Genomic DNA, 26,520 nt, shown 5'->3' with positions numbered 1-26,520 from the left:
AAGGGAACCATTTCTCCCCAAAGTACAGTGTCTTCCAACTTGCAGTTGATTAATAAATGTTTTTAAATTCTTGGTCACAATGTTATTAAAATGAATAGTTCTCTTGTTTTCACCTCTCTGATTTTCACAGTTTTAAAAACACGATATCATACAGGAATAATATTTATCACTCAAAGATTCTTCACATGAAGTCATATGCAGAAACACTCTTGCTATTAAAACACGGCATGGTAAAAACTGAACTCAGCCTTTCTCTTTGAACTCCAACTTATTTTTTTTTTTCTTATGGTTGGGGACTAGCTTCTTACCCATCATATCCTTTAATATTAATTCCTTTCCTTTCCCGTTCCAGTTATTTAAGGCTATATCATAGATCCCACTACTTTCATTCATAGTCACTTTACTACCTTGACTACTATACTCTTTCTCATAAAAGAGTTGCTGCTATGACCACGCTAACTTTCCTCAGCAAGGCCTCCTCTGGGTCTTCAAAGTCTTCCAAATAAACATATTATTATTTCTCTATCAATTCGTCTTTTGTCTATTCTTCCTAGTCCTCCGTCATTTTCTCTATAAGGACAAATCTTACTGTTCTCCCTTTTTGTACACTGTACTTGTAAATTATCTCAATATAATTAAAGACATTTGAAATATTTCATTATTTGAAAAAATACTTTCTGATAAAAAATACCATTTAGAACTTTAAACTAATGGCATAGGGAAAACAATTGTCATTGAAAATAAGTATAGATCCCTTCCTCAAATCAGGCAAAACATTTCAGATAGATCAATGTCTACATTAAAAATAAAAAAAGAAACTTTGAAAGTATAAGAGTGGGGAAGACCTTTCTAAACAGTATACCAATGAAGAAATAAAGGTCTGACAGCTTTCTTAAATAAGATTTTCTAAATTTTATAAGTAAAAATACATCAAAACACTATAAATGACATGGAAAATAGATGACAAACTAGGAAAAAGTATTCAGAACACAGATAAAAGAGTTCATATCCTTAATACATTAAGAGTTCATGCAAATCAATAACAAAATAATAAATACTTCAATAGAAGTATTGATAAAGTAGTTCAATAGGACAGGCCATGTGTAACAAAATAATAAATACTTCAATAGAAGTATGGATAAAGTAGTTCAATAGGACAGGCCATGATGATAAAAGGCAAAAGAGAAGTAGTACAAATGGCCACTAAATATAATTTTTAAATGTTCAGCCCCATCAGCAGTCCAATATATGCAAAATAAAACAGCAATTAGATATCAGGGCTTTTCCCCCTATAAAATAATGAAAGATTATTTTTAAAATAATAATACCCATTGTTTTCACTTCCACGAAATGGCATTCTCATAGACTGTTAATGGGAAAATAGATTCATACAATCTTTCTGGAAAGTCACTGGACAATGTGATCTCAAAGACTAACATGTGCTTCCAGTTGAACTATAAATTATTTTCTTCTTTATTTAGCATATATAATTATAAAGAACAGTTTCAGAAGCATAAATGGTTAATGCTGCATTATTGCCAGGGGATCAAAATAAAAAATACAGCCAAAATTGTTCAACAGTGGAATACCAATTTAAATAAACAATCACATATCTCCTAAATGTTGTCAAAGACTTCAAATGTTCAAAATGTTGAGAACTGACTATAAAGTGTCATAAATAGTATAGTACAATTTTATTATATATACATGCCTCTGTATACATAGAAAAAATACTGGAAATATATACATCAAAGTATGAACAGTGGTTTATAGGTTTTTTTGTTTTCTTCTTTTTGCTTATCTGCCTATCACATGATCATCTAAAAAAAATCTATCTGCTTTCTTCACACTCATGTAAAGTTTTATTGAATTCAGTGGCCTTTCTATGATTTCTATCTCTATAATACCAATGTCATCTGGGAATCTCAGATGATCCCTGATATTTGATGTTTTGACCCAATGATTTTTCAACTTTACAATAGTATGAAAGCAATACACATTTAGTAGAAACTACTTGAATTTTTGAATTTTAACCTTTTCCTACCCTAGCAATATGCAGTACAATAGTCTCTCTAGATGTTGGGCAGCAGCAGCAATCTGCAGCTCCCAGTCAGCTACGCTATCACCAGGGTAAACGTCCAATACTCTACAGCGTACTGTGTTGCCAGATGATTTTGCCCAATGGTAGTGTTCTGAGCACATTTACGGTGCACTGGGCTCTGCTATCACGTTAAGCAGGTGAGGTGAAGTAAATGCATTTCAACTTACAATGTTTATCAGGATGTAATCCCACTGCAAGTCAAGAATATACGATAACCATTTTGAAGAATTAAAATTTCCTTTTTCATAGTCTGAATTCAAAAGACTAAAGAAGAAATTAAAAAGCAACTAAGAGAAGTAAGCTAATAATGAGTAATATTTTAAATATCTACATTTAGGTCTTTAAAAAAAAAAAAAAACCCAGCAGACTAAACTTTCTATTCTCCCCATATTCTCGGCATCTTATCTTTCGAATTCCATTATCCATCTCCAAACTTAAATAAGTAACTTCACTTCAGAACTACATAAGGAAAGGAGACAGAAAGCTTAATTTTAATATTGTACATCAATATGTCAATTATCCTTAAACTGTTATAAAAAACAAACCTCCAGTGTAATACTCAAACACACAACATATGGGATGAAATGACCAACAACTGAAATCTCTAAGGACATTGGACATTTAAGCTTTTAAGCTTAAACAAATGAAAAAGCTTAGGCCAAAATGGAATAGGGTGTGACCAGGCTCACTCAGATGCCTTCAAAGGCTGATCAAATGCCAAATGTACTACTTAAGATCCTGAGTGTCAGAGAATTAACGAAACAGGCTGAGACTCACAATGACATGAAAATATGCTGAAGTTACTGGAAACATGGAAAGGGACAAAACTGACCCATGGATTTTGAGCATCCCGTTGCTTTACAGTTTTTCAGTTTCTCTTGAGATAATTTTATAAAAATAATTGGCAGAAAAAAGGAATGTGAAAAAAATTTAATAACTTGTCTTTGTAATACATATGACAGGTCACATTTCCATACTTTCCCATGTCTGGGTTTTAAGAGATTAGTTATATGGTGATAACATTTTGAAAAGAACTCAAAGTAAAATTACAAAAGTCTTAGAACAAAAACTATCACTCTAGATTCCTTGTGCTTCCTATTTGGTTGCCAATACCCTACACCTCTTCAAGGGACTAGTAGTGAGTATCACCTTTAAGATTCAAATGTCCAGGCAGACACTGACTTTAGATAATGGAAGTTCATAAGGCATGATTGCTTTGGAACAAGAAACGCACCTTGAACAAGAAATGCACCTTGGTTTAAACGTTATTTGGTACATGGATTATTCATGTATTGTAAGTTCCATGTTTTTGTAGCTCCACTCTAGTCATTTTTTTAAAAGCTTCATTATAAAGTTTTTATCTCCAGTTGTAGAGAGTTTGGTACATACAAATTAATTTGCTTATTCTCTTTTGCCTTATCAGTTTCATGTTGGGATAATTAACTAACCAGGCAGGTAACAGTTCATCCAATTTCTCAAACAAGAATGAAATGCCATTCACACGTTTTCTCCTGCAGTTGTCAGTCAGGCAAAATCTCTACAAAGATTACTTTCATCATGATCAACTCAACATCCATTATCTTTTTTCACATAATCATTGCCTTTTGCTCAATCAAGAAACCCTTCTGTTCTTACAGATTATAATGTGTGGCTCATTGAGAGCAGGTCTCATTTCAAACCATCATTAAAATGAATGGGCTCTCTCCTTGTTAATCCCTTTACAGTGAGTTGTAATTGCTGCATTAATCAACAGAAAGAGACTGAAGTGTACCTCTATGCCTGTACCCAACACTCAGAAGATAGGATGCCTTACAACAACAGAACTTAAAACTGGGTTAGCAAATTAAAGCCATGATACTCTATTCCAGAGTATTTCTAAACCATTTTAAAAATCCTTAGGGCTTTAGGACAAATATCTAGAAAAGACAGGAGTGTAAATAAATCACTATATTTTATCACATCTAAGACATGTTCTTTTATGTACCATTAAGAAAGGGGGAAAATGTCAATTATTATCATGAGACACTATTCGCTGCACGTTGAATCCTAATTTCAGAGATGTTAAAATGTGAAAAGATGTGTGCTTTAGAATTGATGAAATATGATCATTTCCAGCATTGTATCAGAACAAAATTCATTGAAGTTCCTGCTTTAAAGAAGTTAATAACTGAAATCTGTGGATAAATAGGAACCTTGCTCAGTAAAAGAGACATCAAAATTCCTCCATCTCAGGATGTTTTCTACCTTTTTTCAGTCTAATTTATTCTCATCATATAAATATATTTCCAAACATGAATACATAATGTTTTCCTCTTTGCACCTGAAGAAAATAATTCTCACTTCTTTCCCTTACTTACTCAGGTGGGCAGGGCTCAGTGTTGCAGGCTCTTTGATTTTCAGGTGGCTTACTGTCAGGGTCACAGTAATTGTTCTGGACAATGGAGTTGTCATCCAACCTTTTACAGACCACCTCTTGTCTTTGGACACCTTGAGAAAAGGAGGACATCATTAATTGAAGAGAAGTTTACCTTCCATTAAGTTAGGTATGCATAGCTTTCCTCTGTGGGGAATTGACCTCAGTGGATCGCTGCCGTCTTATCTGTTCCACATTGGACTGCTTCTCTAAAATGGAGAGAAGACCTGGTCATTATACTGAAATTTTAGGCAAAGTTATTGTTCTCATATTTAGAAATATAACTATTTCAGAAAAGAAACTATTGGTAATCTTAAACAATTTTATTCACAATTGTAAATTCTTCTTCATGCTTCCCTTAAAAAACAAAACAACAGATTACAATTTCCCAAAATAATATTATCAGATAAAATGTACAAATATACATTTCAATGCAAAACAATGATTGTATATTTATTTAAAAATAGAACAATAGGGACAAATTTACTTTTTGATATTTTGTAGAACAAATCCCATCTATTTAGTTTTTGTTAGGAATACATCACATCCACACATTTCATTTTTTCTTCCATTTATGTATTTATCTCTCTAAAAGCCCATTCATTGTTCAGAAATTAGAGATTGCAGTGGGCCTCTTTTGGACTATAGCCAACTAGTCTGTTTATTCCAACAGAGTTGACCCCCTGTTGATTATACCATTGTCAAATAAATACATAGTTCATTCAAATATTAACTTATCTCATTTTTAAAAATTAGTCTATGTGATCTGTTTACCACAGCTAAAAATATTCTCATACAGTTTATAAAATATTAAATATATGTCAATCAATTATTGGCAAAGATATTCACCATAACTTGCTCACATTTCACAAAATACAAAGACACACACAAACACACACTCGTAAATGTTCCTGGTGAACAGATTTTATGTATACTCATTTTCTCTTTAGTCAAGGAATCAAAAGAAGCAGATAGGTATATCAAGATATCAAAGAGAAACAAGTCAAACTACAAGACAATGCTAACTGTTTCAGATCATATAGCGGTAACAGGTTATTCCTGGCAACAGAAATAAGAGCACAAACTAAACTATTCCCCCACTCACCCACCCCATCTCTATAAACAGGTAGGCTAAATTACCCAGAAAGAGTTGTAAAAGCAGCATTAGCAGTATCCAGGAAACCACAGCTTCACACCTAGCTAATCCCACACAATCCTTCAGTTGTTTTTCTTCCCTCCCCCCCAGTTGTTTTAAGTAATAATGCCCTAAAAAAACAGTGTGATCACAAATTAGGGAAATATATGTGAAACAGGATCATTCAGTGAAAGAAACTGTCACCTAAAGAGCTAGACACCAAATGCTTCCCCCAAGTTCCCCTAAATCATGGCAATTCTGCAGGTGGGAGTGGCTCCGTTATCATGTTATGCACACCTTTAACTAAGCCCTTTAATTTAAAGACTCACAGGGCAAACTATTAAATCCACCAAGCTCATGAGACTTAAATCCTGTAGCTCCATGACAGTGGTGAGCAGTTATAGAAAGTCTTTTTTTATTGCTTGCAGTGACCCCGGGCTCTTGCTGATCACCTTCTGCAGTCATTTTTTATGTTTTCCTAAACTTAGGGGTCTTAAACATAGTCAAACAACTTACTGGCAAAATGTCCTAGAGTATGTATTGTATTCCTTCCCTCCCAACCCCTAAAATAAGCCAAACGACTAAGTTTATGTGACGACAACAGTTTGGAATTTTTTAACTATTAAACTTTAGATTTTTTGAGGGAAGAATGATTCACATCAGGCATAGTTGTGATCCATTCACAGATGTTCCATGATATTCATCGGATATCTCCCCATTGTGTCATTCCAGTGGGCAGATAACTAGGTCCATGTGGTCCACCTAGACAGATACCTCTACCATTAGTCATAGGAGTCAACTACCAACTGCAACTGTGGCTCAGATTATCCATCCACCCTGATTCAATATTTTGCCTCTATCAGGGTAAGCAGGGGACTTTTTTTTTTATCAGTTTGTGTGATTTTTTTTTTTTTAAGTCATTCAAACATGACTGTACTTGAAGCAAGAACATTGGCACTCAATAATATATCTTGGTTATTTCTCAGGAAAGAATAAACATTCTCAACACTACAAAATACAACTGATCTGGTTTTGTTTCAGTGGCAGAAACATTAATTCAGGTTCCTAGGGTTAAGTTAAAGAAAGGAGAAATTTATCTTGACTTGTAGAAACTGAATTAAGTCAAGATAAAATTCTTCTTTCTTTAACTTAACCCTAGAAATGTTGTTTGGCTATAATTACATTTGTTTTCAAAAGTAGCCTTTATTGCAAAATCAGGGACTCTACAATTTGAATCATAGATGAGATATGAGTTAGTAGAACTGAGATTTATATTTCATTTTAAGGTAAATTCTAACAATGTATGTATCTTGAAAAAAATTTGGTACATAATATTTGTTATCAAAAATTTGGAAAATTACACAAAACCACAAGGAAGAAAATAAAACTGACCCATAGTCCAATATTTTGTTTCAGACCCTTAACTTTCAGGGCTATTTTGCTCTTTAGTGGGATCCAATAATTAGTTTAAAAATTACATATATACCCAAACTAAAACTGTCAGCTAAATGCAGTTGGCAGGTCATTCATTCATTTACTCATTCATTCATTCAACAGAGATAGTTACTAAACCAAAGCGTTGTGTTTATGAGATATAAACACAGTATGTCGTATGAGATACTGGGCTAAGTGCTAAGAATTATGAATTGACTTAATTTTGATTAGGCCTTCCTTCCATACTTCTTAAAAACTGGGAATCAAGAGTACTTGGGGGTTCGTTTTAGCTTCATAATTTCAGAATGCTATTTTTTTATGAAGTAAAAATTAAAGTCCTTGAATAGACAGCTGAAACAGCTCTATATTTTATGAAGATGCATTTTTTTCCTTGCGTTCGTCTTTTATTAATTTTCTTCTAGAATGTTATATTAGACAGTGTGGTATTTCACACTCAAGGGTTGACTATACCAGTAATCTATTCCAAATCTTCCTACAACACTGTACTATCTTCCTCCAACAGCATACAGAGCTCCTTCCAACTATTACTCCCACACTTGGCAGATTTACAGACTTTTTTTTCTTTTTAAGTCAGTAGCAACAGGATAACTCTATAAACCAATGCATCTAAATGCATTGGATTCTTTAACTAAATGAATGGATTCTTAAACACATACTTTTGAATTACAGAAAATGCAGCTTTTAACTTTAGAAAGTAGAAAATACAGATCAACTGGAAATAATCTAAACTAAGTCCACAAGAGAAATGATTGAGTTTAGATTCTTTTTATATGATCAAGCGTCTTGTACATAACTTCTTTTAAAGTAGTCTGTAAAACATTGCTAAGATGTTGATTTTAAACCCGGTTGGGAATAATTACATCCAGTTACACGAAACCACGATGCTTTCAAATCTAAAGACTTATAGTTTATAACAAAAACATAAAATGTCCACATGACCAGTCAGTGTGTACCTAATCAAAAACAAAATTCTAGTGGCTTAGTGTCCAGATCTCCTGGAGATAAGCAGATGTTCCGCAGAATTTAATAAAAATGCACTAATTATATTTTATTCTTAAACACCTAAAGTTACTGGCATGCAAACTGTATGTATATGTTTTTTAATGCAATCCTTCTTCCATGCTTAAAAAAAGTAATGGCTTCATATTACAAAAGTTAATTATAAAAGATGATATTGCCAATATATATTTACTTAAAACCCTCTACAAAAGGTATATTCTGTTTAAAGACTTTTAATTTGCTTATCTTTTCATTCTTTGATACTAAAGATTCATATATGATGGTCCTTAACATGGAAATGTAACCCTCACTTTTTGTCCATAAGTTTAAATATCAGATCCTATATTTAATTTTCTGCCAATAGTTAAAAGTTAAAGATCTGTTTTCCCATCAAAGGTTCTTTTATACAATGGGAAGAAGGCATACTCCACTTGAATCACTGCTCTAGCTACACATCAAGAAATGGCTTTAATAGTATTTTTATACAGTATATACCAAAGGAAAATGTGCAAGAAGCCCACCAAAGGGCAAGTGAGTCCTGGATGGAAACCATCTGCTGTTCTTACTCTAGGGGGTGGTGATGGTTCAAGTGAGTCCCAGTCTGAGCAAAGATTTCAGAGACCATCGCTCCTCTTCATTTCTTGCCTCCATTCCAATGCCTCTACTACTCTTATCAGCTGCCCAATGTGTTCCTATCTCTCTCTTCTTTCAGAGAATGAAATAATTTTGTAAACTCATTTGTAACACAGTATTTGGCAATATATTGCTTTTCTCAGGGCAATTTACCATCTTAAAAGAAGGCACTCAATGCACAGAAATTACAACTTGAATTTAACTTGCAAGGGCGATATGTGTTAAACCGAGAAGGATGGGTCGGGGGTGGTGAAGGGCAGGAGAAAGACCTTCTAAGTCTTCTCAACTCTACTCATCAGTCCCATCATTTCAGTGATAGACCATGTAATGGATAAATGGGCATTCTATAACTACCTGTGAGTGAGTCAATAATAAAAAGAAAGAAGTATAAATGTATTCTTGGAACTGATGGGCTAACCAACATCTAAACAATTTAACTTAGTGGCATAGCACATCATATCTACCCAAGAAACAGTTCTCTGAAGAGAAGGGGGGAACATTAAAAAGTCAGAGTTTGTACTAAAAAATGTGTCTGCTGGCTAAGGCAACAATTTGCTTAACCACAGCATCCATAGTAGCTAGCAACCAAGACAACACTATATAACTACAGTATACAGAGCATATGGCCAGCAATATTAATTTAATTTAAATCTTTAATGCAGATAGCATCCAAAGGGTGACAAGTGCCAGGAAAAAAATGTCTCTCTGCTCTGCCTTTCACTGCTGGAATCTGGCTGTTGTGCCGTGTGATTGTTGGCCAGACACAAGCATTTGCAGGGCAGAGCAAAGCCCATCTGCCTTGGATCTAACAGCTGGAACCCAGGGTACCAATCAACTCCACCCATATGGTTCCTTCTTCCGAAGAGCCTCCTGCTAGTTTTTATCTTTCAAAGGCTTCCCTTCTCTTTTCAGTGCCTTACCTTCTGTCCTTTTCAGTGTCTTTCCTTCTGTCCTAAGCAAAACTGGATGTCCTCAGGAAACAGGATGATCAAAAGCAAAATGTAGCTCTAAAATATTGTATTTTTCTAGAACAACTGTGTTTAGTAATGGTAAGGTAGGGTGGAACATACATATACTGAGCTTATCCCTGGAGAGAATTCCTATTACTCCTTAGCTATTAAGAGTAATCTTTTCCATATAAAGTATCTAACTTTTTAACTAATTTAGTTTCTACTATGTCTAATGTATACTTTTTTAGTACTATAAGGGAGAAAGTTACTGAGTAAGACAGTCTTGACCTCAGTGGGATTACATTAAAAAGGGGATGGGGTGGAATAGGGCAAGTACCATTATAATTATATTACATGATGAAAGATATCTAATAAAATAGTACATTTTCAGGTCTAATATTTTTAGTTTATAGTTTCCCTATGTTGTCTTATTACTGTCTGATTTCTCTTTTCCTGATCCTCACTGATCTGAAGGACTCTTTTCATAGCCAAATTACTGTATCATTACTTTTCACTTTATCTTGTTCCTTTGTTTTTCCTCATCCCAAATTCTGCCATGTTTGGTTACCTCTTTTTGACTTCTAAGTGGTTTAGATAAATGACCTAAGGCAAGTTTTCATTCTTCTTTGTAAAATGAGATAATCAAATACATAGAGATAATTTAGAATGTTTCTTCCAGATCCAAAATTCTATAAAAGTTGCCTTCTCTTCTCTCCCTCCACATTTCAATTGTTCAACATTTTTTTCCACCAATTCTCTCTCTCTTATGTGTCTGCTTTTCTTCTGTATTCTACAGAGTAAGTCTAGAACACAGGCATGTTTCTTTTCATTTGGTTTTGTAGTCTTGTTTCAGTGCCTAAGTTTGTACCAGTGTAAGGTACATGTCAAAGGGGTTACACATGTCAAGAGGCAGAATAGTAACTAGAAATAGGAAATTGTGAAAGGTAAGTTTCCTAATATGAAGAATTAAATCATGCTGGTATACCCAGCATGGGTGTCCATGCTCACGCCTGTAATCTCAGCAACTCGGGAGGCTGAAGCAGGAGGATCACTTGAGGCCAGGAGCTCTAGGCTGCAGTGAGCTCTTACTGTGCAACTGCACTCCAGCCTGGGCAACATAGCAAGACCCTGTCTCTAGGTAAAAAAAGGATTAGTTATATTATACTAGAAAGTAATCTCCATGACCTTAAGTAAGAGCTTGTTATTGGTATTTTATTTAAATTTTAGAGGAATATTGTTGAGAGTACAAAGGCCTTGAGCTTCTTCCACACAGTGTGATGTATTTATCATCAATAGACAGGCTTTTCTTTTAAACATATATAAAATCCCTTTCTTGGAACCAAATCTTGAAATATTTCAAATTTGAGTTAAAATAAGGATATAATCATATACTAACTGTATAGCTTTTAAACTAAAATCGTCATTTTCTTCAAGTAAAAATGGAAATAGTAATATCATAAGTTCCCACAAAATCAGGATGATCATGCTTACCATAATAAAATGCTTTATTTTTAAAAGGCTTTATTTTTTCCAAAAGTATTTTATACATTCAACCTTGTAAAGATGAATAATGTTATGACTGTTAAAAATACTATTTTGGAAAGAATTTTTGTGAAGTGAAACATGACCTGTGATATATACATCATTAATACAACAGGAATGCACTCAAACTTTGGTTTCACACTCACCCAAGTTTTTCAGTGAGTGAATATGTATCCAAACCCTGCTCATGTTAGGGAAGAATATAATTACTAAAGCAATAGAAATGATGAAAGAGGACTGATGAAATGATGAAACAGCACTTGGAGAATATTTTGGCTTAGAGATTTCTTGCCTTCAGTTACAAATCTTCACATTAGAGAAAATGCAACCAACAACATGCAGAGGTAAACAGTAAAACATGTCAAGACTATCAAAATAATCCTTCATATGTAAGACTTTAAGCTTAAGTTATATTGAAAATATACAGGAGAATTCAAGGAACTTTTGTAAAAGTAGTTATATAGGGGAAATCATATGCTTAAGGAAAAAAGATAAATGAAAATTATTATAGATAAATAAATGAATACACATATTAGCTTCCAGAAGTGTGAGCCAACCACAAACATGAGTTTGTAGAGAAGAGTTACTCTGCAATCTCAAGAGCCAAGTTATACTAGAACTAACTCAACAAGGTTAATGATGACAGAGTCTAGGATCTTGGGGGCTGTGATGTTCACAGGTGCCCTGTTATGATGTCAGGTATAGTTAATCCCAGATTAAAGGACACTCTTCCTTCACAACATTGAAAGTGAACTGAGAGGAGGGAATTGTGGGAGAGATTGAATAGGGGGATGTCATAGTTAATGCAGTGACAGACCATTGTCTAGTCCGATAAATATATTATTTTTCAAAGACGAAAGTGAAAATTAGGGAATAATGATGAACAAAGCTGAATGCAAACCTTTATTCTTTCTAAACTCAAGTCATTTTTTTATAGGGGATTTGTATTATTTTAAAAATCTCAGTGATAGGTTTATATATCTCAGTTTGATATATACAGGACTCAAATGTAAAAAGACCTTCATGATTTCAAAAAATAATAGTACATTGTACAACCCCACACAGAAACTATCTTTCACAGGGAATTTTTCTTTAAAACTAACTGTACAACTATGTTTCTTCAGAGGGAAATGAATGGCATTGAATAAAGTGCTTTTAACTATTCATACTAAAGTTTCCCTCTGTAATCTTTTATTTAACTCTGAAAATAACTTCTGGATTGGTAACTCCTAAGTCAAAGATAAGCACATTTGTTATAGGATTCAACCTTTTTATGTCTTTCACACTTAATTTCAACCAAGTCTATTTCGAATCTTGAAAAAAAACAACTGGACTTTGTTTTCCTATGCTCCATTTGGGGCTCCTCTGCTTTGAGTTTCTGTGAAAGGTACAGTGAATGTGTCCTTTATAAGCTGCAATACAAGTGTTAGTCATTATTTTTGTTATTATGTCTGTAAAACGTAAGTCTCAAAACCCTTGTTTGTTTGAAGCACATTCTGTTAGTTCAATAATAATGTGAATTAACCTCTTAGTGATATTAAATGTGTTAGACATCTTAGAATTGACAAAAAATTAAAAGGACATCTGTGAAAATGTAAAGCATTTGTCTCTGTTTTATCTGGTATTTTGAGAGCTGTTCTCTTTTAGTCAGCTATTAGTACTGTCCTAAAGACTGTACTACATATTTTCTAATAATTATTTTTTAAAATAATTTAAAAACTGTCATTTTAGAATGGACTTACTATACTTTTAAGTCTACATTATGCTTGTGTTGTATCATTCCTGAAAACAATAAAATATATAATAGGAACAAACGTTTCCAAGAAACAATGTAGAAATATCCAACTTTTTAAAGCGGCCAAGGCATGATAGATTTGTTAAAAGTAATCTCAAAATTGTGTTATTAATAAATGCAATAGTATAGGTTATCACATAAAATTGTTAGCTGTCAGGAAAGAAGTTGCTAACAATTTCTCCTTTAAATATATAGTTCCTTCTTTCCTTCCTTTCTTTTTTTCCTTTGCTTTAATCACCCACCATTCTTACCCCAAACTAACAGAGATGGAGAAAGGAAACATATTCAGGAGGACACATCAGAAGGAATATAGATATGAGAGAAATTTACATATTATGCAAAACCTCTAGTCTCTTAGCTAGAAGTACAGAAGAGTCTCCAGTTTTAAATTCCAAACATCACCAGGGTCCTGAATAATGAGCAGCTTATATGCATTTATTTTCTCTTCTGAAATGAAATTCAACATCTAATGAAAGGAAGTTAGGTGACATTTTTAATCCAAATTTAATAATACTCATTTTACCCTAAATTAGGGGTTCTCAAACTTTTTCAGTTCACAGTATCCTTAGTATCTCCAATTTTTAAAATAACATCCCCAAGACAGAAAAAAATGACTAAGAGTCTTACTTAGTAGTTAGTTCCAAATAACTTATTTATAATGATTTGTATGCTGTAAGATCAATATAGCTATGTTTCCCCTGAAAATGTACAATGTTCTGCAGTGCCCTTGGGCACCTTCGTACACTTTGAAAAACACGGTCCCACATCAGGAAAATTCAAAATAGTAGTTGGAAATCATATAAATCATCTTAAAAATCTCAAAGAGTCGAAACCAGCCACAACATGTATAAGAATCCAGATGACTTGGGGAGGCTGAGGCGGGTGGATTGCCTGAGGTCAGGAGTTTGAGACCAGTCTGGCCAACATGTGAAACCCCGTCTCTACTAAAAATACAAAAAAATCAGCCAGGCATGGTGGCATGTGCCTGTAATTCCAGCTACTCGGGAGGCTGAGGCAGGGGAATTGCTTGAACCAGGAAGGTGGAGGTTGCAGTGAGCCATGATCGTGCCACTGCACTCCAGCCTGGGCAACAGAGCCAGACTTCGTCTCAAAAAAGAAAAAAAAAAAAAAAAAAAGAATCAGGCACAGATTCAAAAAGTAAAATAAAAAGAATTTGTCCTAGCTCAAAAAAAGAAAGACGTAAATATCTTCTATGTTTATATGCTGTTCTCTCTCTCTCTCTCTCTCTCTCACACACACACACACGCACATACAAATATACACACACACAGACTCATAAATTAGGCTCAAAATGACATTCAGGGAAGAAAAAGTATAATAAAAGACGCATCAAACACACAAATAAAATTAGACTATGTAAATGTAAAAGAAAAAGTAATAATAGCATTTTAAATAGTCAATGATGACTGATCAGAAACATTCCTGTATAACCATATAGTATACGTAAAATAAAATCTGTGCTCTTTGATCTTCAAACAAAATAAAAAATATCTCTAACAGTAAACCTGTCTCCTTCCTAACTCCTCATTAATCTAAGCATAGCTTTATCTCTTCCTCCAAAGAGCTGCAAAGCAATGTTTAACAGAGAGATGCTTTTGTGTATTAGCAGAAACTTGACCAAATTAAGTTCTTTGGTATGCAATTTTCATACTTCTATACAAAGAAGAAGAAAGAAAAATCTAGAAAAATATTTGGAGAAAGTAATCAGGAGTGTCAATAGAGCCAATGCAGGACAAAGACTGTATATTTAGAGCATAAATATAAAATTGTAATAAATATAAAATATCATATGTATTTCTGATATTTATTTGTACTGAAAATAAAGTATTCTTAAGGTTTATTTTCTAACAGAACAGGTACAAAGTTAAATACAACACTACAGCATCAATTATCGGTTAATGGGCTTTGGAAGATTTCACTTTAAAGCCTAAGCATTGTATAATATTAAGTAAGAAGAGGGGATGGGAGTGAAATGAGAATGGTATGAACAGAAGGAAATGAGAACACACCCAGAAAAGTAGGGTAGAAAATTATGATGAATATTGCTGCATTCCGCAAAGATTCATTCCCTTAAAGAAAGTAATTTCCTAAAAAATAGAAGGCCTTCTCTGATTAGAACTGTAATTTAAAAGAAAACAAATTGTATCAGTGTTCATAATAACTGAGTTCAAACAGGGGCCATATGCCTCTTCTATTCTGACTTGTGCATCTAAATTAAAGTTGGTTGAATACCCAACCATCTACTCATTTTAGCTCTGTTAAGTATCAGATAAACTTGAAATTAGAATAAATTTCTGTTTATTCTAATAAACAGAAATCTGTTTAGCACAATTTCAGTCAGTTTTAAAAGCATTTATTACATTAATTGGATGTTTATATGATCCATCAAGTGAAGGAAGACTGTAAATATATAGGCATGCCCAAGGCCAATGGCCATATTAAACAAAATTATGAAATTAAGTAGCATGCTGCTATCCCTTCTTTCATTCCCTTCTCTGATGCTCCTCTCTACTTTCCCATCCCAGATACCCATTCCTAAGTCTCATAACCTTAGAATTCAACTAGTAGCCACTTAAAAACAGAGATATGTGTTAGTAATGCTCCCAGAGGTATTTGCATCTGAATGTTAATTTTTTGAAGACTAAAACTTTTAATCAGTTTCAAAAGCAGTAAAACTTTTAATCAGTTTCAAAAGCAGTATTTCTCAACCTTGGCTGTACATTAGAATTACCTATGGAACTTTTCAAAATGTGATGCCCAGGCCATACCCCCAGCCAATTAAAGAAGACTCTCTGGGGGTGGGGACAAACTATCATCATTCTTTAAAGTTCTCCTTGGGTATTCCACTGTGCAGCCAAAGTTAAGAATCATTGCTCTAGGGAAAGCATTTGAAAAAATGAAATTTCAAGCTAGTGAAGGAGATCTTTATGGGTGGGGATATATCATATTTCCCTACTGAGGTGGCCAACTGGTGAAAAAGCTCTTTTTATTACAAGAGAATACTGCATTACTAAATTAAAAAGGTCACTAGAGACTAAATTGCTAGGTCTTGATTTCAGCAAATTACTTGAATTCTATCTATAAATTATGACTAATAATTTCAATGCCTATCTTATGTAGCTACTGAGGATGATCAAATGAAATACAGTACCAGAAAATGTTTTAAACTTTACAATTTTATTATTACATAGCTGAGCAGTAGAACCACCTGTCACCAAAAAAGATTAGTGATACTGTGGTTACAACTAAAATATGGATTATTACCTAAAAGACTTGTCAGTCTGTTTAGTGGGCATTTACTTTAGGAAATCTAAGTGTCTACCCTGGAGCCTCAAAGTATAGTTCCTGAGCCAGTGGCACCAGCAACACCTGGAAACTTAGAAATGTAAATTTTTAAAGCTTCCCCTAGACTACTGAATCAGAAATTGTTGGTAGAACATAGCAATCTGTGTCCTAACAAGTCCTTCAGGTAACTCTGATGTGTGCTTAAATTTGAGAACCACACATCTAGCCAAACATCAGTAAAAACAGAATACGTATGAATAAAATCAAAGGATGAATATACAATATTTGTTATTTGAAACTTTAGAAGTCACAGTGCATAAGTATACTGGCATAAATTACTACTTTTAAAAATCTGCTACAGCTTTGTATTTCAAAACAATACAACTTTCCTTACACAGCCAAGATTTATTAATTAGCACCTGATTATAATCACTAATCCAATGGTAGCATATAAATTTGGGAGTCAGTAAATTACAAAGTACAAAATAAGTTTGGGTAAGGAATACAGAAACAAATTCTAGTAGCAATGGTTCTGGAAATAGTCATGATTTTGGGCTTGGATTTCTCTCTGAGGAAGAGTTGCAGCTGTATCTCAAAAATCACACGTATCCTGAAGACAACACCCCATAGCATCTCAATGTTCCTTTTGAGGCAAAGGAAGTGTTTCATCACTGACTCAGAGAAAAGACCATTACTTGGACTGAATCACCAATGTTTCCTGTAGCATTAGATTTGTCACTGGATCTGCTAAGCAACAGAAAAAGTTTCAAGCTCCTTATCTTAAAAGATCTCATAAGATCAAGCTATCATTATTGCTCTCAAACTCAATTAAAGCCCAAAGGTCTGGATATTAATAAAACACATGCAGGACAATAACAAGTGAGAACACTGAAAGATCTTGTGAGACTGCCACCAAAAGTTCCTTGAGATATTTCTTGTTTTCTCTTTGCCACTTAAAAGAATTTTGACAGCCTCAAGACACGCAGCACCTCCTTGGAGAGATGAACATGGAGTATCCCAGTTAAGAACTGACTTTATCCCTTTTCCCCATCTAGCATGGCTGCGCCTGCAGGTCTCTGTTAAACGGTGGACAATAAATAAATAAAACACACACACACCCAAATATAGGTTGATAGTTCATGTAACAAACAGAGATACCATTTGTCAGATTGCTTATCCCCATATAGAAGGGGATGTGATAGTTTGCACAGCATATGCACATGAACTGCCAAAATATGGTGTGAAGATTGGCCTGACAAATGATGCTGCAGCGTATTATATTGGCCTGCTGCGGGCCCAGGCTTTTCAATAGGTTTGGCATGGATAAGATCTATGAAGGCTAAGCTGAGGTGATTGAAGATGAATGTATAATGTGGAAAGCACTGATGTTCAAAAGGGTGCCTTTATCTGCTATTTGGATGCAGGCCTTGCCAGAACTACCACTGGCAATAAAGTTTTTGGTACCCTGAAGGGAGCTGTGGACGGAGGCTTCTCTATCCCTCACAGTACCAAACAATTCCCTGGTTATGATTCTGGAAGCAAATAATTTAATGTAGAAATACACCAGAAGCACATCATGGGCCAGAATATTTCAGATTACATGTGCTACTTAATGGAGGGAGATGAAGATGCTTACAAGAAACAGTTCTCTCAATACATAAAGAACAGCATAACTCCAGACATGATGGGGAAGATGTGTAAGAAAGCTCATGCTGCCATAGGAGAGAATCCAGTCTATGAGAAGAAGCCCAAGAAAGAAGTTAAAAGGATGAGGTGGAACCATCCCAAAATGTCCCTTATATAGACAATAGACTTATTGACAGCAACAAAAAAACAAACAAACAAAAAATAAAAAACAAAAAAACTGACTTTAGAATTAATCCTTAGTTTCTGAGTGAAAGCTAGGTAGAAATGACTTCTTCTTGAAAGGTTTCTTAACTATAAAATGAAATTTCATTAAGGAGAAGATGACTCTGGCTTTTTCTTGGGTCAAAGTTCCTAAACCCTAAAGGGACTTCACTTCCCTCAATCATAAGCTTCCTATATTTAAAGAACCTGGGGTTAAAAGTGAGGGTATGTGTAAGAAGAGCAACTTCAATAATTGATTCCTGCACTCTATATCCTAGGAAATATTTTCCACCTATTCAAAGTAAGCAAGATGGCTAGGTGTGGTGACTCACGCCTGTAATCCTAGCACTTTGGGAGGCTGACGCAGGTGGATCACTTGAGGTCAGGAGTTCAAGCCCACCTGGCCAACATGGTGAAACTCCGTCTCTACCAAAAATACAAAAATTAGCCAGGCGTGGTGGTGTGCACCTGTAGTCCGAGCTACTTGGGAGGCTGAGGTGGGATAGTCGCTTAAACCCGGGAGGCAGAGGTTGCAGTGAGCCAAGATCGCACCACTGCGCTCCAGCCTGGGCGACAGAGTGAGACTGTCTCAAAAAACAAAAAAACTCAAAACAAAACAAAAAAGTAAAAAAGAGAGGAGCTGGGTTTTACTTACCTATGCTAATTAAAATTATACTGTTTTCTCCTTGGCAAAGCTTTGCCCCACTCTATAAGAAAAGTAGCAACTCTAAACTTTCATCTCCCACATTAGAAAGGACAAACACAAATATATAATTGCCAAAATTAATTCCTTTTACTCATTCACTCATCTAGCACTTTGGGAGGCCACCGTTGGCCTCAGTAAGGTGCTCAATAAAGTGCATTTATTGGGTACCTACTATGTTTTGGATATTGTTCTAGGGGCAAAATGAGTCTACAAAGATGCACAGACTTCAGTGATGAGGACATGGATTCCATGTGTCTAGAACACTGGATTTGGTTTCTCTGTCAGCCAAGACCAGTGGTACACAAATTTGAGCGAGCATCCAAATCACCTGCAGGGCTTGTTAAAACACAGATTAATGGGCTCCACTTGAAGAGTTTCTGTTCAGTAGGTCTGAAATGGGGCACTCAAATTAGCATTTCTAACAAGTTTCTAAATGATATTGATGCTGCTGGGGATGGGGGGCAGACTTTAAGAACCACTTACCAAAACAAATGGCAGCTCTTCACACCATGCCCTTCATCTGAAGAAGGCAAGAGCCTCAAGAATGCTCATAATCACCCACAACCAAGCCTAATGTGAGTTCCCAGAACCACCTCCAGTATCTAAGACCAGTAGTTCCAGATCACGGAAAGAAGGATAAATAACAAGGAAGAGAAAGCTCTCCCTTCCAGAGGCTTTTCTCTCTCCCTGTCTTTTTTTTTTTTTTTTAACCCCCTACCACAAGAAATCACTTCTATTTCTCAATACAAGTGTTATGGGAAAAAATGACACTTATCTAGACTTTTTACTTTCCTACTTCAACAAATTTATATTTTTTTCTTCCAAATTCAGTTCTCATGGCCTTTTTCCTCTTCTTCTTTGTTTTTTTGTTGGACTATCTCCTTTCTGAACAAATAAAATCGTAGGATTGAAGGAACATTGAGAATTCATTTAATCCCTTCTTGGTCTCAGACAAGACTGTGTCTAAACCATCCCCAAATATAGCAATTTCAGTACAAAGACGAACCGGCTCTAAGAATTTCCATTCAACCTTCTGTCGCATACTAATACGCATCCCCTTAGCTTTCTTTTCTACAAGCTAATCCACCTCAACTTTAGACTATCCTTATTAGATTTCCTAAACTTTAAATTATTTTAATTCTTCTTTAATAAGTTCATTCCACCTTGCCTCAGGGCCTGAATTATGTACGTACTGTTCTAGAAGACTTTTTGTTGGAATATGCAAAGGGAAAAGTTAATTTATAGAATAAAAAGAATTGAACTGGATAAAAGAAAGATACATGTATAAATGCCACTAAAAAATAATGCAATGGCATATACTTGATCAATTAGTTGCACATATTTATTTATTTAAAAGTGGTAATGCCCTATGGCTTTAAAAACTTTACATTACAAATCACCAGCCATTTTACACATAAAATGGATGGGAACTAGAGATCTTTTAAAATATGTCACAAATTATACATAACCATGTTTCATGATACTTTACACAGTAGAGAACATCAATATATTATTCATCTTTTTTGTTTTTTTCATGTTGTATAGACTTTATATTGAAATTGGAGTTGTAGTTAATCATTGCTTTAATTCTGTATGAGATTAAAAATACTGAATTAGGCTGGGAGTGATGGCCCATGCCTGTAATCCCAGCATTTTGGGACACTGAGGCAGGAGGAATGCTTGAGGCCAGAAGTTCAAGAGAAGCCTAGGCAACACAGTGAGATCCTATCTTTACAAAAATTTTAAAAATTAGCCAGGTCGTGGTGGCGTGCTCCGGTGGTCCTAGCTACTCAGAAGGCTGAGGTGGGAGGATCACTTGAGCCCCGGAGGTTGAGGTTGCAGTGAACCATGATTGTGCCACTGCACTCCAGCTTGGGCAACAGAGCAAAAATCTATCTCAAAAAAAAAAATAGTAATAAGTAATAAAATAAAAATACTGACTAGATTGTATGATAATTATTTCTCTAAAAATAACCTCTCCAATTTAAGACTTGAAAATCAGAAGATGCAAATATAAGACAGGATGAAGTCTACATAAAAAGCATATATTTCTGCATAGTTTAAAAAAGGAGTATAGGTAATATATTGGGTGATTTACTTTATTTTAATTTTGCCCATTCTAAATATCACTATTTAAAATTTAATATTTGCTTCTGGAATGGTGAGGTGATATAGTCCAGCCTAGGCCTGAAGGACAGGTTTGTTTCCTTGCCTATCAGGATCAAGGTGTACGGTGGAGGCGATGCATTTAGTCTCCAGAGAGAAGGAAGATGCTGCTTGCACAGCACTTCTACTCACCAGTCCATGCAGCAGCAAGGGTGTTGGCTTTGAAGGAAGCCAACTGTCCTGCTCTCCCAGCCAGAGGTAAAGAATTGCATTGGTGGCCACTAGAGGGAGGAGGATTAGGAATAGAGTAAATTGTAGGGAAAAGGCACCCATGAAAAACGCACATGGGACAACCAACACATCACCAACCACCGCCTAGCAGCTACCTCTGAGGGACTGTAATGGGGTCAGTATACACCATTAACCCAGAACCCAGATACCAGTAATTATTGTAGTATCCCAGTATACAGTCCCTTAACTTTGATGGCAGGAGAAGGGAGTTTGAATAGGATTGTGGCAAACACACAGGCACGCAAACACACACAACAAGCACATAGCCGTACATTCTCATCGCCCATTACAAGAAGTTGCATCTGTGATGTCTGATTCTTGCTCATTTTCTTTTTTAAAACTTTTGATGTTCTTTACCAAGAATGTGTTCACGAAAGGCAAACAGCCCACCTTCAAGACAGTCTTGGGAGAAGCACCAGCAGAGACACTCATTGTGCCAAGATGTATTTTACCAACAAATCTGCACAAATTACATGAGGTTGAAAACAAATATAATATAATATAATTAAAGCAAAGTTTCTTTTGCTAAATTACAGCTTGAAGCAAACCTGCAAGAAATGTTTCCAATTAGCTTTTTTAACAAACACAAAGCATAGCTCCGAATGTGTTCTGTTCTCCATCTTGCCCTCTGGGTGGGCTGCCTAGTGGGCATCTTACCTCCAGCACAAGTAGCTGAGCATTCTGACCAAGGCTGATGATTCCATGTAAAGCCAACTTCATTATCTCCACTGCCAGTTCGAGTGATGGGAACATTGAACTTATACCTAATTCCCAAATTCTGTTCTTGAAGCAGAACCTGCCATTGAAAACAACTGGTGAAGACAATTAAAATACAATGAGCCTTCATTCAGATATTTATTATTCCTTTTGAAGAAGAAAATTTCAAAACAAGTCTTATAGGAAATTTAAGATAATATAAAACACATGCATTTATATCAAATTTTCGCTTCCCATTTTCATGGGTATTTTGGAGCCATTGCTTTCATCTGTCTTGTTTGGTTATAAAAATTCTATTCAAGCAAGAGCACGATGGCCTTAACTTTGTACAGTTCTAACACCCTTCAGTAAATCATTTTACCTTTATTTACCTTAATTTCATCACCTGTAAAACAGAGATAGTAAAACCTGCCCCTTCCTACCTCACAAGGAGGAATTACAAACAGAAGAAATACAATGGCAAAGACGCATTTACCATGATGATGAGATTTTCTGAGGTAGGACCTAGAGCTTCCAAGGATTCTGGTTCATCAGTTGGTCTCTTGTAGTGAAAAGCTGTTCCAGCGACATCAAATTTCCTAGGCCAGTCAATAGTCCAGGCACCATTAATATAGTAATCATCTCCTTCAGATTTTAAAGCTAGAAAACAAATCACAATTCACCTAAAAATGTGAAACTTCATTTACCAAAGTGTCACTGATTAATTACTGCAATAAAGTATACAATGAATGTCGATTTCCACTTAGAGATATGACTCTTGACCATATTCTTAAGTACAAATTAAAATGGTGATTTTTCATGTGAATGGTAAGAAGATATTACTTAAGTATTTATAATGTCATTAATAGAAAGCAATGAAAGGTTAACCTGGAGGAATAAACATGTGGAATTAGCAAGGAAAATTATGAGAAAAGGAATAACTAGAGATGAGAGTTAACATGAGGGTGGGGAGCAGGCTTTCCTTTCCAAATATTGAAATAGTAATTAAATGGATATGGGGTGGGGATGACCTGTTGCACCTGGACACAGACTGATCAACAGAACACAAATCAAACAGATTTAAGAAATATACCCAAGTACATTTGGAATTTTGTTTATGATAAAGGACGTATCTTAAATTAGTAAAGGAAAGATAACAAGAAATGGCGGTAAGGCAAAAGACTATTCTTTTGGCAAAAAAAAATGCTGAATTTATATTTCATTCTTTATATAAGAATAAATGCCACAATTCAACTCCTAGGCACACATCCAGAAGAATTGAAAACAGGTACTCAAATACTTGGACACACATATTCGTAGTAGTACTATTTCCAATAGCCCCAAATCAAAACAACCCAAATGTTCATCAATGGATGAATAAACAAACAAACAGTGGTATTATAATGTAACAGAATGTTATTCAGCCATAACAAGTAATGAAGTATTGATAACAAGCTGTAATGTGATGAACCTCAAAAACATTAAGTGGAAGAGACCAGACAGAAAAGATCACATATAGTATGCTTTCATTTATATAAAATATCCAGAGTAGGTAAAAAGCCACAGAGACAGAATGCAGATGGGCAGTTGCCAGGGGATGGGGAATGGGGAGAATGGGGAGGATGGGGAGTAATCTGCTTAATGGATATGGTTTTTTTTCTGGGGTGATGTAAATGTTTTGGAATGTTCTAAACGCCACTTAATTGTTCACTTCAAATGGTTAATTTTATGTAATGTTAATTTCACCTCAATAAAAACAAAGTTAAAAAAAGAGAGAAAGGATAAATGCCAGATGGGTAAATATTTAAATATAAAAATACTTAAATCTTAAAATGTCAGGAGAAAATATAGAACTTTTTTTTCTCATAATATTAGGGTATGAAAAGTTTTTCTAAGCATGACAAAAAACTCAGAAAAAATGTTAATAGATAAACATGCATACTTTAAAAAAAATCTCTTACAAGAACTATACACACACACACACACACACACACACACACACACACACAGTTTAAAAGTACATGTGGCTGAAAAAGTATTTTTAGTACTAACATACAAAAACTCCTATAAACAAACAAGAAATAAATAAACATGTCAGTTTAATATTTTGTTAGTATGCTAGCTGATTGCAAAAACTGTGATTCATCAGTCCAGATAAACAAGTAGGCCAAAAGGACTAAAGGGTCATGGTACAGAGTCTCTGACTCTCTAGACCTCCAGCTCTTGTCCTTCATACTACAGACCATTGTCATCTCCCAACCCCCATTTGCCTGGCAAAAATATTTGTAGTTTCTTAACTTCAGATATGTTTTCAAGATTCATTTAACTGCCAAAAAATAAATCTAATTAACCTTTTGAGACAGGAACAAGCAAATAGAAGAACTACCTGGCCTTGAACTTTTCCCGAACTTAAAAATTTTTATTTTCAACTCTCACTTGCAGTGGTTTTCTGTCTAGTTTAAAACATTTGGTTTTATAAGGACATCTGAGACTGTCATATATGAAATAGTAAAAATAAAGATAAAAACAACTAAGCACGTTTGAATTCTCCTTCAGGTTGAGCTCTCACTTCCTTGTTTTTTTTTTTTTTTTTTGTTTTTTGTTTTGTTTTTTTTTTTTTAATACAACTACTAAATGAAGGAATTCTAACACCTTTTGGCTGTTAGGAATATATAACTAATGGTGCCATAATGTAGCTCAGAAAAATGCCAAGCATTTAAGAGGCATTAAGTAAGAATGACTAAAGGAAGATGATGTGGCATTATGAAAAGAGAATTACCAGAGAGGGAAAAAGCTGAGGCTAGAAATCTTTTTCTTTTGAGTATTATTGATGCAGAAAATAATTCAGAATTATGGTGTAAAAATAAAGGAGTCTTCTTAAATAAAAGAAGAGGCTGATGATACTGGTGTTCTGTCTCAAGACACACTCTGGATGTACCCTTATTTTTAAAAGCTTTCAGAGAAAGGGAATGGTATTTTAACTAAAATAAAAACTCATTTAGGTCTCACTAAGGGTTTCTGGAGAGACTAAAACCATCTCAAAGGATTAAACATCAAATAAATAGAACTTCTACTCACTTTCATGTTGAAATAACTGGTATTAGACTTGCCCTCCCATTGTAAATAATCAGAAAACTCACAAAATATGTGAATCAGCTGTTCTCACGCATTGAACAGGACTGTGCAGAGACCATGATCTCCACAACTTTCTGCTTGGAGACACTTTCTTTAGGTGGAGAACCCAAGCAGAACATGGTGGTCTCACCACGTGAAGAGAGGTCAGAAACTGGGAAGGCTGACATAGGTGGAATATGCAGGACCAGAGAACAAGAGCGGAGGGAGAAAATCTGTGGCTGAATATTGATCTGCATATGCATAGGATAAAATTACATAAAGTCAGGCAAAAAAACTACTGTGGAGCAGTAAGCAGAACTACTGCATTTCAATCACCAGGCCATTCAATAGACACCCAAGAAGAATCATACTTTTGTAGGAGAGCTGAGCAAGGTCTAGAATAAAGAATATTCTGGATTTACCCAAACAAAGCTCAAAAGCAAGCATCAAAAGGATCAAGCCTATCTACAAGTTACTTAATACCCTTTAAAGAAATAAATCAAAATCCAGGCTCTCAACAAAGAAACATTCACAATGTACAACATCCAATGAGAAATTACTACCAATGTGGAAAAGGAGGAGAATGTGATTCAAACAGGAAGAAGGCAAAGCCAAAGAAACAGACCCAGAAATAACAAAAATTATGGAATTAGCAGAAAATAATTTTCAAGTAGCTATTATATTCAAGAACTTTAAATGAAAACATAAATATAATGAGAAGAAACATGATGACATTACATGTATATACACACATATTTGTAACAGATGGCAACTGAGATCTATACAAAGAAAGGAATAATGGTAAATATGTGGGTAAATGCAAAATAATTTTGCTTGTTTAAAAATTGTTTTTAAAGATAATTGGCTCTTTGAAACAAAAATAATAACCATATATTGTGGGATTTATAACATATAAAGAAGTAAAAAGTATTAAAAAAAAACAGCACAGAGAATGGAATGGGACAATGGAAGTAAATTGTTGCAAGGGCCTTACACTATATGGTGCAATATTATTTGGAAATGTGCACTTGAGAAGAATGCATATTCTGCTATTTTTGGGTTAGTATACCATTAATGTTCATTAAATTAAAGGATGCAACTATCCTTTGGTTGGATAGTTTTTTCATGTTTTTTATATTCTTACTTGCTGCCTTCTTGTTGAAGAATTACGGAAAGAATTATGTTGATATCTCCCATTAGAATTGTGGATTTGTTTACTGTTCTTATTAATGGCAAAAGCCGAGATTACTTTTGCACCAACCCAATAGTTTGTAAGATTTTTGCTTCATTTATTTTGAAACTATGTTTTAGGTGTGTAGACATTTATGATTGTTACATCTTCTTGATATATTGAGCATTTTATCATTTTCAAACGTTTCTCTATATTCCTGATAATATTCTATGACCTTACAAAATGGTGCAATATTATT

The 26,520-nt window shown here is 34.6% G+C and overlaps 1 protein-coding gene across 2 annotated transcripts in view; it reads right to left on the bottom strand.

Annotated features, from left to right (window-relative positions):
* LOC105499481 (ADAM metallopeptidase with thrombospondin type 1 motif 6) overlaps nt 1-26,520 on the bottom strand; it is a 329,327-nt gene that overhangs the window by 38,460 nt on the left and 264,347 nt on the right. For both annotated transcript variants that reach the window (XM_011772051.3, XM_071098858.1), the window contains 3 exons: nt 22,473-22,636; nt 21,938-22,076; nt 4,459-4,588 (listed from right to left, as the gene is read on the bottom strand). In XM_011772051.3, the coding sequence (XP_011770353.1) occupies nt 4,459-4,588; nt 21,938-22,076; nt 22,473-22,636 (433 nt within the window). The remainder of the gene's footprint in view (nt 1-4,458; nt 4,589-21,937; nt 22,077-22,472; nt 22,637-26,520) is intronic.

Source organism: Macaca nemestrina, chromosome 6 (assembly GCF_043159975.1).
Source record: "Macaca nemestrina isolate mMacNem1 chromosome 6, mMacNem.hap1, whole genome shotgun sequence".
NCBI classification, from domain to species: Eukaryota; Metazoa; Chordata; class Mammalia; order Primates; family Cercopithecidae; genus Macaca; species Macaca nemestrina.
The sequence above is the reverse complement of the archived record's forward strand: the minus strand, read 5'-3'. Positions and strand labels throughout refer to the sequence as shown.